Below are 15,018 nucleotides of genomic sequence, written 5' to 3' on the forward strand. Positions count from 1 at the left end.
TGCGTAGCAGCGCTACATACTTTCTAGGGCAGAACTCCGCAGGCCAGCTCCCCATCTTACTTGGCCACGCCCGCAAATGAAGACATTTTTTGGTTACAGATAGCTCTTTCAATCAATCAATCCGGATTTGTAGAGTGCGCTTATCCCCTGTGAGGGCATCCAGGTGCTGGGTTCCAGCTTCTCAGGGGCTTCAGTCGAAAAGCCAGGTCTTGAGTCTCCTTCTGAACTTCTGAAGGGAGGACGAAGTCTGAAGGTGGATGGGAAGGCTATTCCAGGATTTTGCGGTGAGGTAGGAGAAGCAACGAGTGGAGACTTTTCGTCTGGGGGATCTTTCTGAAAAAGTTTCAAAGCTTGCGGAGGTTGAGGAGATAGTGTTGACCTGGCTCTTCATGGTGAGTTTGCCGGGCAAGATGATGCAGAGGTTTGCTTAGTCCGTGAGGTTGTGAGGAGTCCCAGGTTGGTGGGCCACCAAGAGCTGTCCCATGGTGAGGTGATGCTCCCAAAGATCAGAACCTCTGTCATGTCTGTGTTGAGTCTGAGGCAGCTGTTTTTGCATCCAGCTTGTGGCGCTGGTCATGCAGAGGAGGAAGTTGGCCTTAGTTGTGGAGGGGTCTTCGGACAGCCAGAGGATGAGCTGGGTGCCGTCCGCTTAGGAGATGATGTTCAGTCTGTGATCTCTGTCAATGTCGGCCAGGGTGTTCATGTAGGTGTTGAAAAGAGTGGGGTGGAGGAAAGCGCCCTGAGGGACACCAGAGGTGATATTCTTGGCCCAGACGTACAAGGAGGAAGGTGTGGTGGAAGACTGTATTGAAGGCTGCCAAGAGGTCGAGGAGATCAGAGCAGCCGATTCTCTGAGGTCGAGGCGGGTTCTGATGTTGTCTGTGGCAGCGATCAGGGCAGTTTTGGTGATGTGGTTAGAGCGAACTCTGGACTGGGACATGTCCAAAAGTTTGTTGTCCTCTAGGAAGTCCATGAGTTGCTGTTTGATGGCCTCTTCAAGGACTTTGGCATGGAATGGGAGCAGGGCGATGGGACGGTAGTTTTTGAGCTTGGTGGGGTCAGCAGAAGGATTCTTGAGGAGGGGTTTGATCTCGGCATTGTACCGGTCATCTGGGTAGATGGCTGAGGAGATGAATGTGCTAAAGATGTCAGTGAGCTTGCTGCTGCTGATGTTTTTGCTGAGGTTGAACATGTGGTGTGGGCAGGGGTCAGAGGGAGCTCCGGAGTGGATGGAGTGCACGATGTCAGCAGTGATCTGTGTGGTGAGCTGGTTCCAGATGTTGATCCAGTTGTGGGTGGGGGAGTCTGTGAGGACTGAGAGGCTGAGGGGTGGGGTTGTGGGGTGGTGAGATGGGTTTTGAAGTTACTGTAGATGGTGGATATCTTGGCATGGAAAAAGTAAGCTAGGGTGTCACAGAGTTCCTGGGTGGGGGTGATGATGTTTTCAGTCGCTGAGGGGTTAGATAACTCCTTGACAATGCTGAAGAGTTCTCTGCTGTGGTTGAAGAGGGCTTCGATGAAGTTGGCTAAGGCATTCCTTCTGGTGTACTTCAGGAGTCTGTGGTACTAGCTGAGTGATATCTTGAAGGCAGTCCTGTCTGTGGGCTCTTTGGTGGTGTGTCATCTCCTCTCCTGTTGTTTGCAGGTTTGTTCCGAGGTTCTCAGTTTCAGGATGTCCCAGCTGGCTTGTTTGGAGGGTCGCTTAGGTTTAGAGGGTTTGCTGGGGGCTACACTGTCGGTGCTGCTGGAGATCCATGTGGTGAAGTTTTGATAACTCTTTCGAAGATCACAGAGATGTCAGGGTGAAGGAGTTGAGGGCGTTGGTGAACTAGCTTTCAGATACTTTGTTCCAGCTGTGGTTAGAGGTGCTGGTTGGTCTGGTGGCATGGGTGTGGGCTGCTGTGTAGGTGAAGTGGTAGAGAGAGGGGTCTATCTAGATGAGATCAGAGGTGTGGCTGTACTTGACTCTGTTGCTGGCGGTGAAGATAGGATCTAGTGTGTATCCTGCGTGGGGTCAGCAACTATTTGAGTGAGGCCAATGTTGTTCACACTGTCCAGACATTTGACTGTGTTGGCGTTGTTAAGGTGGAAATTAAGGTCCCAGAGAAAAATGTAGAGATCGGTGTTGATGCCTTGGGTTTAAGAAGGCAGTTTATTCAAAGTTGTCACAAAAAGGGATCTGCGCACAGTTATGTAAAGCTAAAGAGGAAAAAGTGCAGATACCCTACTGCTAGTAAACTAAGATCTTCAAAAACAATGTACTATCAGAACTTGTCTGAGTCTCTCCATTCTTGAGTGGTACGTCTAATGCACAGCTCCAGAACCAGAAGAGGTGGCAGAGATGATTCTCAGGGCAAGGTCGGCTGTGGCCAGCATATATGATAGATGCATGTACAAGAAAACGATGCAACTATGATTCTGCAAAGGCCACTTGTCAGATATTGTACAGCGACTCGACAGAATATGCTTTGTCAGAGTCCAGTGTTTATTGGCAATTTCTCAGGGTATTACTTCATACTCCTTTACGCTTTGCCCTAGACTAGAGGGGTTTATGAGGGGATTATTAGCTGTCTCAATACAACAGTTGAGAATACGCCAACTTTTTTCTTATTTGTAATATGCAACAAAAGCCCACTGTCACACGACAACAAAATGCCATACAACTTGGGTTTAATGGTTGGTCACAGAGATCGGCGACTTTGTGGCCCGTGGATGAACTACAACAATGACTCAATTGAAACAGCAAATGGGTAAATCTTTATTATATTGATTAAGTTGTGAAAAAGGTTGTCTGCTGTAAGTAGGATTATCCATTATAGAAGGTCCGTTTCCCACTTTCCCAGTCTACCCCATGACCAGGGATGTTAATCCCCTGATGGACATGGCTATGTTTGCTGTACCCCAACCTCAACGAATGAAAAGTGTGTACTTCTGATAATGGAAGTCTTGTGCATCATATTTTTCTTGTTTCTAGTTTAAGGTTTGTGATAAAATAATAAAAATATTCATTACTGCTAAGACTACAAATTGGATATTTAAGTGATTGAAAGCATGGAGCCAACAATTCAAACCCAGTGTGAGCTTCAGTCCTCCCAAGGTAGTTCATTGACAATTACCATTTTTATACCAGTAAAAGTACAGTGTCAAACAACACTAACCTGAATTCTTCTTATTCATCAATAAAAAAATGTTGTGCAGTCTTTTAAATATTGATACGACAACACTACACACACCAATCCTTTAAAACAATGTAATTGAACCCGTGATCTACATTTGAGCAACAGGATTCTTCACTTTACCAATCTATCGGTGTTTCAAATCCTTCAAAATAATTCGGAACAAACCTCTGGGATAACTACATGGGGCCAATACATGTTCGGACATATCTACCACACAGAACATCACTTGGGTATTTTGGTTTTATTTCTACTATGTGTAAATAAAAATACATTTTACAGACCTTATGCTGGAAGACTAGCTGGGGGCTGCAATGTGAAGTAGACTTGGGCCCTCATTACAAGTGGTCCAGAATCAGATGTAATAATTATAGCATCTGTTACTATCTGATACTGAGGTGTTCGGAATTAATGGGTACTAATTATTCCCTACATGTGTCTTGTTCAAAAATGGGGCACAACATCATAATTTTGGTTCTTACTGCACCGAAATCTGGTAGCTGGGCTGCACAACACAACACAACAAAAACAGATATGGGTATTTTGTATGCACATCGCAACAGGTGTTTTACAGAATACCTTTTCACTCCCATCACAGATTAGCAACAAATTCAGAAGGAAGAGCCAATATGAAATGAACCCAGCAGCTACCAAATTTGGTGTGAATCTGTGTAATAGCTTGAAAGCTAGCCATTAAACAACTTTCAAAGATACAACCTATTGGTCGCGTCTAGGGCTTTGTCAATGGTTTTTAGCATTATTGATGCTGTACAGCATGGCTAAATAAGAAAAATAAAAGCCTGTGACGCAGCTGGGCACACCATTTTGTCGGCGAGAGCACCTACAAAATGAAGCAAGAACTTTATTTCCTGCTCTAAAATGCATGGAGAATCAAAAGAAAATAAGGTGCATAGGCATTTTTTGCAGCACAGGTGTGAGGGGTGGGGTCTGGGGGGGGGAATCACCGTAGGTGGGGCAGGTAGGGCAACACGGAGCACAAGGGTGAGAAATGCAAGGATGGGTTAACGGAGGAGAAGCAGAAAGCAACAGAGAAGGAGGGGAAGGTGAAGCAACACGGGACTGGACAGGGGGACATGTCAACAAAGAGTGGGAGCGGGAAGGAGAAGCAACAGGCAACAGAAAAGTATGGCAAAGGCGGGGAAAGTAATACGGAGGGCGGGGAGAAGGAAGTAATATCATGGAAGGGGAGGAAAGCAACAGGTGAGTTAGAGACATGGAGCAGATGGGGACAAGTACACGGGCTCGAAAGCAAGGGGGAGAGGACAGAAACGCAAGCGCATTATGGATGAAACAGGAGAAGCACACAGGTGACAGTGAGCAACTCTGAGCACAGGGGAAGAGAAGTACACAAGGGAGACAGTTGGAAAACACAGACACTCCTGAAGAGTGCTTAACCAAAAAGAAAAAAGCAGTGCTTGAAAAGTAAGCACTGAAAAGATTAAAGCCACCCATTCCAAAGAGATGGAAAGAGGCTATGCTCCACTGGAGGGCCAAATACAACATTGATGCACTGGGACATGAATAAGAAGCAAACAAATGAGAGTGACAGGAAACTTAGCCATATATGTCCCATAAAGGTAAAAAATAAAAATAAAAAAATAATCACAAATTGTACTCCAAACCTATCCTCTGGGCCAAATAGATAAAACACTATTCGAAACATCCCGCATCATCCCAACTCTGTATCATCATTCTGCAGCTTGCAGTGCGACAGCAAGACCTGTTACCTAGGCTGGCACATTCCAGAGAAATGTTTACCTTTGTGAATTCAGATTACATTTTATATGCATGAAGATTTAATCCCCCTGTATCTTCAAAACTGAATAAAACGAACTGCCGAGTCAGATCGTTTCTCGGGAGAAGTTAATGAGAGTGTGAATCAGATAATGGAATTTCAATAAACAAAGCACCTTTCTCATTTCCACGGGGAGATACTCATCAAATTTCTGACATGGTTACTGGCATCAGAGCGCATTGCTTGTCGGATAAATTATGGTACACTTGAGGACACCTAATCACACACACAAATTAAATCATGAAGTAGATTAAAGAAAACAGCATTGTTGGGAGCTTAAAATGGAATTGGGTTGAAAGGCTAGACAGGTAAGCATATGAAAGGTATTTGCGCACTGAACCTGAGCAAATAACCTCTGAACACCCACCTCGGGACAGAACACACGAGCAATTATGTTTTAATAATTACAAACTTTTACAATGTATTTATTAAAAAATAACCCTATGTTTGTCTTTCACATATTTGGTATTGCCAAGTATGAAATGTGATGCCCTACCTTCCACGTAGGTTGGAAACGAGGCCAAGCTTTTTCTCGACTGGAATGAAGAGAAACAAAGGTTAAAACAATAACAAAACATGCAAGAGAACTAACTTGCTGGCACTTGAAATATTACGATGACCCTTAATGACAAACACTATCCCGTCGTTATTTGTAAGGAACTATTTGACATGGGGTGCTCGCAGTTATGGGAGAGTCTGATGCAGGGGTCGCCATTCTTTTCCGTAGTGAGAGATACTTCTGATTATTGAAATCATTGTGAGCAACCTGCACATTGCTACCAGACACCACCACATCCAGCTTAATTGACCTTAATCCTAATGTCCATAAAGCCAGATGCTATGGTTTGAACAAAATACTTTGACTGGGCCACTAAGACAGGGCTGCCATGTGTGCCAATGAGAACGTGGTCTTTGGGGATGTATCAACATGTGTGTGTATGAATGGAATCTATGTGTAAGGGTGACAGACTGCCGTATGTACTTGTGGCACAGGACATACCTTTCACCATATGTGGCACGGTTCCTGGTAAAAACAAACATACAACTATTTGTTTTAAATGGGAGAAATGTAAAAGTCTAGAAAAATGTTCTGCAAAAAAGTTCTGAATATGGAACATTTTTCTGCACTTTAAATTTCTCCCACTTAAGTCAATGGCTGTATTTTCACTTATAAATATTGCACTGTGTCGAGAATATTAAACTGAATTCCATAAAAAATAATTTATATTTACTCCCATTTTCAAGTGTCACATTTACAAACATCAGGCATCTTGCGCTCAGTGAGCTGTAAATATGATGCCATATTTATAAAAGAGAAATACATTTGTTTAAATGTGAGGAGTTTTAAGTGAAGAAACATGCTTTGTAAAACACTAAGACATAATTGGATTAACTGAACGAAAAGAAAGGCACTGAGACTTAATGTTTCATAGAAAACGTTTTCTTCACTTTAAATTTCTCCTAAGTAACAAAATTACTATTTTTCAGTTATAAGCATGGCACAGAGTCTACTGGCCACTGGGAGCAAAAGGCCTGCTGATTGTAAACATGATACTTTGAAAGGGAGAAAATTAAAAAGAGTTAATCATTAAGGTACATTTTCATTTTAGTCCTCTCCCATTCAAAAGCTTTCAGAAACATAATTTTGCTCTCACTTCCTATTGAGTCAACAAGGACTTTTATTTAAGAGTTAAATAATTCAGTACTTCAGTTTTTCATCTCTGTGGCAGCCTGGGCATGAATCTGATTGAGCATTGCTCATTATCAAGCTCTGCTGTCTGCAACCTGATGCTTACAGTGGAGAATAAAGACACCCTTTCCTTAACTTAAAAAGAGAAAAGTGACCCTGTGCTTATGTAAAAATGAACTCAATGCTGTGAGCTACTCTGATGGTGTCTGGAGCTACTGGTAGCAGGCAATCAAGTGGTTTGAGACACCTGGTCTGGTAAAACAGAATTATCCATTAGCCGACAGCAGCACATGCAAAATGGGAGTAGGTCATTTTGTCTCAGACTTTTACACGTTTGACCTTTCTACAGCACCCCCAAAATTGACAAGCTGTCGTACAGGCCCACCTGGCAGCCTGATGCAAAGGTACCAACATTCTGCATTCAGAAATCAATTTGGATAGAAGGTGTATACTCAACAAGTACATAGTTAAATACATAATGCCCGAGCGTCCTCAGCATACGCAAGTAATATTTGCTGTATATACAAAATCTCACTCGAAAATCTTTTTGGCTACTATTGTTGGGCCCCCTTTTGACTCCAATGCTTAATTCACCGTACATACCAGGAAGAGGCTTGTTCAACCACATTATAACCACAGAACAAGGGGAGAGAGTACAGCACATTATATAGGTCTTTGTCACAGCCAAAATGACGAGGCCTTAAACATACTTCCCCGAAAGAAAAGGTGCAGGCAAAGTTGAGTGATTGAATGTACTCATTCAAGACCAACATTTCACCAACATTTTGTTAAGTAGAACTGCTTTTTTGAGGTACAGGCCACATAAAGAATGAGGTCTAACACAAAAAAACACAGCTTGTGCTTTGTGCAAACTACTAATGAAACAAGCATTTGCAATGCAATGGGTCTCGCGTTTGCTCGAGTTAGAGCTATTAGCGTTGTAAATTCCTAACTGGACTTTTCTTGCCACGTAAACTGAAAATTAAAGTAAAACAGTTGATATAAGCAAGTCAATTCAAAGCGCCACGGCCGCCATGAGCCTGAGCGCGAGTTATTGGGTCCCTGCGGGAATGTATAGAAAGAATCACAGCTGGGAGTTAAGGCAAACAGAAACTGCAAGAGTTGCATTCTACTGTGCACAAAATCACACTCTAACAGGAGGAAGCTTGATGTAGTGTGATGGTCAAAAAAATGTTCACTTAGTGAAATCTCCTCGGAGGGAACTCAGCACACAAAGGAGGGACATGTCACAAGATGCACCAATGAAAATGAAGCTATTAGGACAAGCACAACAAAGAATGAACAGCAAGAGTGAGCATGGTTAAAAGCCAACTGAAAGAATACAAAAGGCCAGAGCCCTTGCACGCTGAACCCTAAAAAGGCACATTTTACAAGGGTGCACTGGAAACCAAACAAACACAAAAAGCAAGCTATTGCTGGAAGTTTAATTTACATGCCACCTTTGAATCAGTAATTATCACCTGCCACATCTATTCTCTTCACACTTGTTTGGTTTGTCCTACTTGGCCTGTGCTTCACATTAGCCCGGCAATGTATTTGAGGCATGTATATAATTAAATGGCTGCACTGCTACTCAATAAACACATCCTTTCCATCACGCTGTAGCCGCTAACAAGTGAAACAACTTGGTAAAATAATCAATTGTCATTACAAGATTTAAGGTACACATCAAAAGGTATTAAAAATAGATGCAAATATGTTTTATAGATGGAGACTTTCTGAAGCTACTGGGTAGGTATAGTGGGTTTAATAAACGATAGACCAAAAACTGTTTCATATTTTTGTCAACTTATTGTTTGTAAAGACACCTAGCAAAGATGCACATATGCATGGGATAGATTGGGGACATGTCAAACAGTTCACTGATAACATATTAATACATCAAATAGAAAATATTGGGAAAGGACAGCATATTTGATCATACTTAAACGTAATCACTGAGTGGAACATTCAATGACAGATCAGATTTAGGTTCCATGTTTTTCTGTTAACTTGAGTAGCAAGACCACTTCACTTTCTTACACAACTGACATTCTAATACATCTACTTGCCATATGGGTCCTAGTGACACCATTCAACACTAAAAATCATGATATTCGGACTGACAAGTCATCTCTTGTTAGAGTGCGAGAAACCCAACAATAGCACCCATATTCCCACACAGGATATTGGTTCAGCCAACCTCTTTGCACAGGACAAATGTGATTGCCACAGTGGAAGTAAAGGATTCGTCTGTATACCTCTTAATTTGAAGTAGTTTAGCTAATCATAGGAGGTTATCCAAAGCGGTTTCCATATTGGGTTTGATCAATTGTGACATTACACAATCTTTTTTAATATATTAGTTACTATTGTGTACTTAATGTTTACCTAAAACTGGCTGTTTCTCTGGCATGAACATTAGAATGACTAAAACCTGCATCTTCCTTTGAGACACAAATCCCTACAAAACTATTGTGAAATCCCTCCACACCGGACAACCTTCACTTTTTAATGATTTGCACTGGTTGTTTTGCTTCTTCACCACATATACTATTTTCCAGATCAGTCATCTGCTCCTTGTATAGATGAGTCCAGGTTTAGCCAAAAGGTTTTAGTGGGCAGCGGTACAGGGCTTTCCCATAGGCATTACAAGATATTTTGTTAAAGCCATCAATGGCCCAATCTTATCATTCCAAACGTTGGTGTTATTTTACTGGAATTCAAATCTTTTAGTTTGTAAAGTATGTTTGTTCTGCTTTAATTCCCGATTTTGGATTCACCTTTTTGTTCTACAATGAAACTGGCTATATGAAGTGTATATTAAATTCATAATTATCCTTTACTCTTTTATAATTGTCTTCTAGTCTTCTTTTTATTGTCCGTTATTCAATAAATATGTGACTTTTTGCCACTGGAACAGCAAATTTGCTTATCCTTAAATTACTAATTAAACACTTCCCATTTTATATTAGCAGCCTTCACAAGGTTCTTATTCATTTCTACAAATATTTCAGATCTTTATCCTTTTAAGGCAACAGTGTCGGTAGAACTTTGGCAGTTTTCTAAACGTTTGTAAAAACTGCATTTTCTGTGCTTTGTGAGTACATCTAGCTTACACTTTTGTATTAGTTATTAAATTCCTATGAAATGTACAGTAGATACGGAAATGAAGGTGCTAAGTGAGAAAGCAACATAAACACAGTGACATCCTAATTATTTCTATTTATTCTTTGGGAAGTTTCTCAACAAGGAATTACTCACATTCCCCACTGCTGGAAAGTGCGTACTGCAGTCCCCTCTCCACAATCCTCCAATGAAATAACTAAAGTGCTCACAAAAGCCTTTCCCAAGAAAATGTAGGCAGCTGTGTATAGCATCCCATTAAAACGCTCAATCTACAATATTGTCCAGCCTTTAGAGGGGTAGTAATTAGAAGGCAAAAAGGCAATGCTGGTGAACGTCAGCTCCAGCAGGCCTTGCAGCAGGAGAGAACAGGCGAGTGTTGAAAGAGTGTAAAATAAAAAGTTAGCAAAAAGGTCAAATAAAGGTTGTTGATCAACTGCCCAGTGGAGTCAATTGATAACCTGCAGGCACCACTGAATTGTTAAGTGATAAGATTAGTCTGCCACACTTGGTGGTCCAAATGTATTACAAAATAGTATGGGAACTGTGATGCTGTGCGCAAATGGGGTGGGGGTAAGCGAGGGTGGGGACGAGTTTAAAGGTGTGCTAAAAAACAAAATAGTCTATAAACGTTTTCGGTCTTTAGGCGTCTGGTAACTACATATAAAATGTCTCACACCTTAAATGGAAAATAAATAAATGAATAGAAAACTCAAGTGAAGCTAATCAGTGGAAGTGCACAGTCGTACATTATGAAACCTCTATAATTAATGCACTGCAGAAGTCTCTGTGTGTAACCAGAGAGCCACAGAATTTAATCCTGGTTGGTGCAGTAGAGAATAGTGGCTTGTGTATGTTTACTGCTCCAAGGTCCTAGCCTGTGACAGTGAATGTGTAAGTCATTATTTTAAACGTGCATTACGCACATTATAAATTAAGCTACTGTTCCAAAATGCGCAACAAGATTTAAGTTAAAAAAAGAAGTGCTTCTAAAATATAGATTTTAGTACTACCCAGACCGTTCATAGTGCTTTTTTTCATAACTGTCCTTTAAATGCACACACTTCACAGTTCAGATGCCAAAACGAATAAATCTGTGTCATGGGGAAGCTTCAAGTGACCCCATCAATTAAAAGCAATGGCAGCTTCCACGCACTCTTTACATTTGCAGATTAACAAACTGGGCACATTTACACTTGTATAGCTCTCTGCACCTCCCTCGGTTTCACAGCACAGGAGACTCCCTGTCTTATACTTCAGCTGAAGCATTTCAACTGTCTGAATTAAGCATCCCAGGACCTGCCCATTTCGACCACTGGCCCCACTAAATAGCCTGCAAAACACAGGCTTGCTCACGTCTGCTCCCAGTGACAGGGAACTGTGCGTCACTTGAAACACTCTTTACAACAGTGATAATCATTCCAGAACCAATGAAGAGTTGTGAAAGCAGGAATCCTGTAGGAATGTATGCTAATTAGCTTGAGGAGGGAACAATTATATTCAAGAAAGAAATATGCGACCACAACTTAATCTTAAAAAATATTTTGTGCTGGCGTTGCATGCATTAATAAGGGTAGAGCGGGGGGAGGGTAGGTTGGCAGGGGGATACGTTGCTGGAAGAAGGGTACGTGTACTACATACAATAACAGGCTGCCATTAACAGGAGAATTCCATACCTCTTTGTTAGATGAGGTCTCTGCTGTATCACAGGCATTTTGATGTGGCTGCTGCTGTCGGTTTGAGGATTCGGCACCCTGCGGCGAGGAAGGATCTGGAGATGGGGACTAGAGAAAAAGAACAATGTAGACTTAAATCCCCAATGTTAGATGCGCAAAAAAAATAAATCGATTTTTGCCATAATGGGTGAATGTTACAGAAAAGAAACGCAATTCATTTAAAGGCAAACTGAACATCAAATGTCGCTGAGCTCTAATGCCATGCCGAAAAGTCCCTGGACTTTCCCTAGCCCTCAAAAATTTCAGTTTCTCCATGGACTTTTGGACAATGACAAGTAATGGTGAGTAGAAACTTTCACTGCTCTGTATCTCAAACACTTTAATAGACAAACCTGTAGTATAACGCATGAAACATTTTCCAGGGAATACAACTCATAATACCTGCTTAGGGAGAGAGCTTTTAAATGTTGCTGTCAGCATTTGCCTAGCAGAGAATATGCTATTAGTATGGCTACTCCGCGTAGTTTGTTAGTTTGGGGTAGCATGTTTCAAATGTTTCATTTGCAGAACTGTGTGTGTTTCACTATTGTAATGGGGTGAGTAGTATCAGTTTCCACTATTTGTTGAGGCTGGAGGGCTGTAGCAAATTGCTTACTTATTTCCTTGGTTGGTACCAATGCCCATCACCCAACAAACCTATGCAGCGTAGGTGGCAGACTGCAGCAAGCATTGCCTGACATCTTAAAAGCCAATTAACTGCATATTTGGGGGACTTGGACATATGCTCAGAGTTCCGTGTTCATGCGTGTCATCATGGTAGGCAATACTGCTGAGAGCAGTGATAAGCAACATATGGTTAACATATGACATTTGGGATGCGTGTATACAATTGTCTGTCTAATGTCTACTACTGATGTTGGGCTTGTGTTATGTGATTAGCAAAGTTTTGAGGAATGGTAAATCATAACTGGGGCACTCAGAATTTGATATATTCTTGAATGTGTGTAATCTCTCACAATTCATACACAAGAGCAAACAAAAAAAAAAACAATAGGGCCCAATAAAAGGAAATGCCACCACCTTAAAAAAAACATTTTTATAAGTGTCTGTCATAAAGGAAAGTTATTTGTGCACTCTATACTCCTTTGTGTACTTATGTCTTTCTATTATCTTTGAGGTGGGTTAGTCATAAATTTTGACTCTTGATTCCTAAAGCATTTATTGTGACTAACTGTATCTCTCTCTAGACCCCAGCGTGATTTACTCCTGTATTTTACATGGTAAGCCCTGCCCATTTCATGGGAAAAAACATGGCAAATCAGTGTAGTTTGTTATTCTAAAAGTACTCTAACCATCTTTTTTTTTTTTTTTAAATGCTATTAAGTCTTATACATCACACACAGAAATTTATAAATAATTAAGGTGTTCTATTCCAGTGTTTAGTGGGTAAAGTGAACCAAGATATTCGGTTTAGAAACTGGCTGCATATGCAGTAGAGAGTGGCTCTCCCCTGAGCTGAGGGTGATCTTCTTCCACAGTGCAGAGATATGTCAAATTTCACTAAGGTATGGACAAGAGATTTAACAAAAATAAGCTCTCTTCCTTACGCCCGTCACCTAATCTTACACAGACCAGAAGTGGATTGGAGGCAGGCTAAGGCATAGGATGGTTAAAGTAAGAAAATGCCAACTTTCTAAAAGTGGCATTTTCAGACCTGTAATATAAAAAAACACACCTTTGCTAAAAGATGTGTTTTTAAATTGTGAGTCCGCCAACCTCCCTTTCCCATCTTTTCCTGATTGGCAATTACACTTAAAAGATGTTTTAAGCCTATCCCCATATTAGTCTCTTTTGATAGTGAAAAATGAATTGAAGAGTTTTTCACTATCTGGACATGTTAAGTTTAAAAGTGTATGTCCAACTTTTTAAATACACTGCACCCTGCTAGGGAGGGGGTAACTAGGGCCTACCTTAGGGGTGATTTACGTGTAATAAAAAGGAAGGATTGGGCCTGGCACGTACGTACACTTCCCAGGTCGAAATTGTAGTTTCAAACTGCACAAACAGGCTCTCCAGCAGCAGCCTGAGACATGTTTGAAAGGCTACTGTAGAGGTGGCACAATCAGGCTGCCACTAGTAGCATTCAATTTACAGGCCCTGGGCACAAAAAGTGCCCTTTAGTACAGATTTACAAGTAAATTAAATATGGCAATTGTGGAGAAGCCAATGTAACCATGTTTTAGAGGACAAAGCACCAGCACTTTAGCACCGGTTAGCAGTGGTAAAGTTCACAGATTCCAAAAGGCCAGCAAAATCGGTCAGAAAAACAGAAGATCAGAGGGCAAAAGGTTAGGGGAGATAACGTCAAGGATGCCAGGTCTGACACTATACCAGTCATTAAACGGCCTCTCTATCTTGAATGGTTAGGCTGCTACAGAAGAACAATGGAATGCTATCAACTCCACTGAAGACAATGCAGTGTCAGAGGGGCAACAGTGTGTTGTAATCAAAAGGTGAGAAGCATAGCGATGATTGGAGTGTTTTTTATTTAGATCCTAAAACAGAAACCGCAGCTGTCACGTCCTCCTGCTCCGCCGTCTTCATCCGTCTCCCGCTCGAGCACAGGAGAACGCAACAGCCGGCAGCACATGAAATAGGTTCGGCACACGGTAACATTACCGTGTGCCAAACTACACAGAACACAACATAATATCTCCTTTTTTTTTTTTTTTTTTTTAACTTCCAAACCAGAGAAACATAACCCAATATTAGAACAAAATAATAATAACATAACATTAAACCACTAACAGTATTAGTGAAAATAGGCATAACAACAAGTAGATTTCCTGCTAACATCAATGAGATTCCCTAAGTTTGAGCGGCATCCGTTTCACTCGAACAGATCTTCTAAGTGTTTGAGGAACTCCTAAGTTATTGTTTAACGCCAACCGTTCCTGAACCATACCCTCTGACACCGCTCTACTACACCTTTCTATTCCACCGTCAGTCGTCATTCACCTTCACAGCTTTATTCATATTCCACCACCGACCACCCTCAACCATGATAGCATTACCACACACTTTCATCACTGTAACTGGACTTCCATAACAAGCATCCCCTTTCCTCACAAAGGTTTGTAACTTGATGCGCACTATATCACCCGGTTGAAAAAAGCGTTCTTTTGTAGAATTTTTCGGGTCATATCTAGCTTTCACCCTGTCTTGATTTTTCTTTACCTCACCCCTAACTTTATCCTTGTCCACCACATCAGGAAATTTACCTGACACAATCTTGGCTAACCAAGCCGGGAAAAGTTTAGACGTACTACGCCTACCTTTCAACAGTTCAAACGGGGAGATTTTCGTCACTGAATGTGGTGTGGTGTGGTACGATAAAACCACAACATCGAATACACAACCTCTTCCACATCCAATCTACTCGCTCTAGCCCACTTTATACACTCCACAACCACTCTGTTCATTCTTTTGACTAAACCATTCGTTTGAGGATGGAACAGCGAACTCTTCAAATGT

General features: G+C 41.4%; 1 protein-coding gene across 2 annotated transcripts in view; it reads right to left on the bottom strand.

The window, feature by feature from the left end:
• Positions 1-15,018, bottom strand: part of APBA1 (amyloid beta precursor protein binding family A member 1) — a 431,170-nt gene that overhangs the window by 66,890 nt on the left and 349,262 nt on the right. For both annotated transcript variants that reach the window (XM_069228781.1, XM_069228790.1), the window contains exons 5-6: positions 11,485-11,592; positions 5,489-5,528 (exon numbers count right to left, since the gene is read on the bottom strand). In XM_069228781.1, the coding sequence (XP_069084882.1) occupies positions 5,489-5,528; positions 11,485-11,592 (148 nt within the window). The remainder of the gene's footprint in view (positions 1-5,488; positions 5,529-11,484; positions 11,593-15,018) is intronic.

This window comes from Pleurodeles waltl, chromosome 1_1 (assembly GCF_031143425.1).
Source record: "Pleurodeles waltl isolate 20211129_DDA chromosome 1_1, aPleWal1.hap1.20221129, whole genome shotgun sequence".
Classification (NCBI taxonomy): domain Eukaryota; kingdom Metazoa; phylum Chordata; class Amphibia; order Caudata; family Salamandridae; genus Pleurodeles; species Pleurodeles waltl.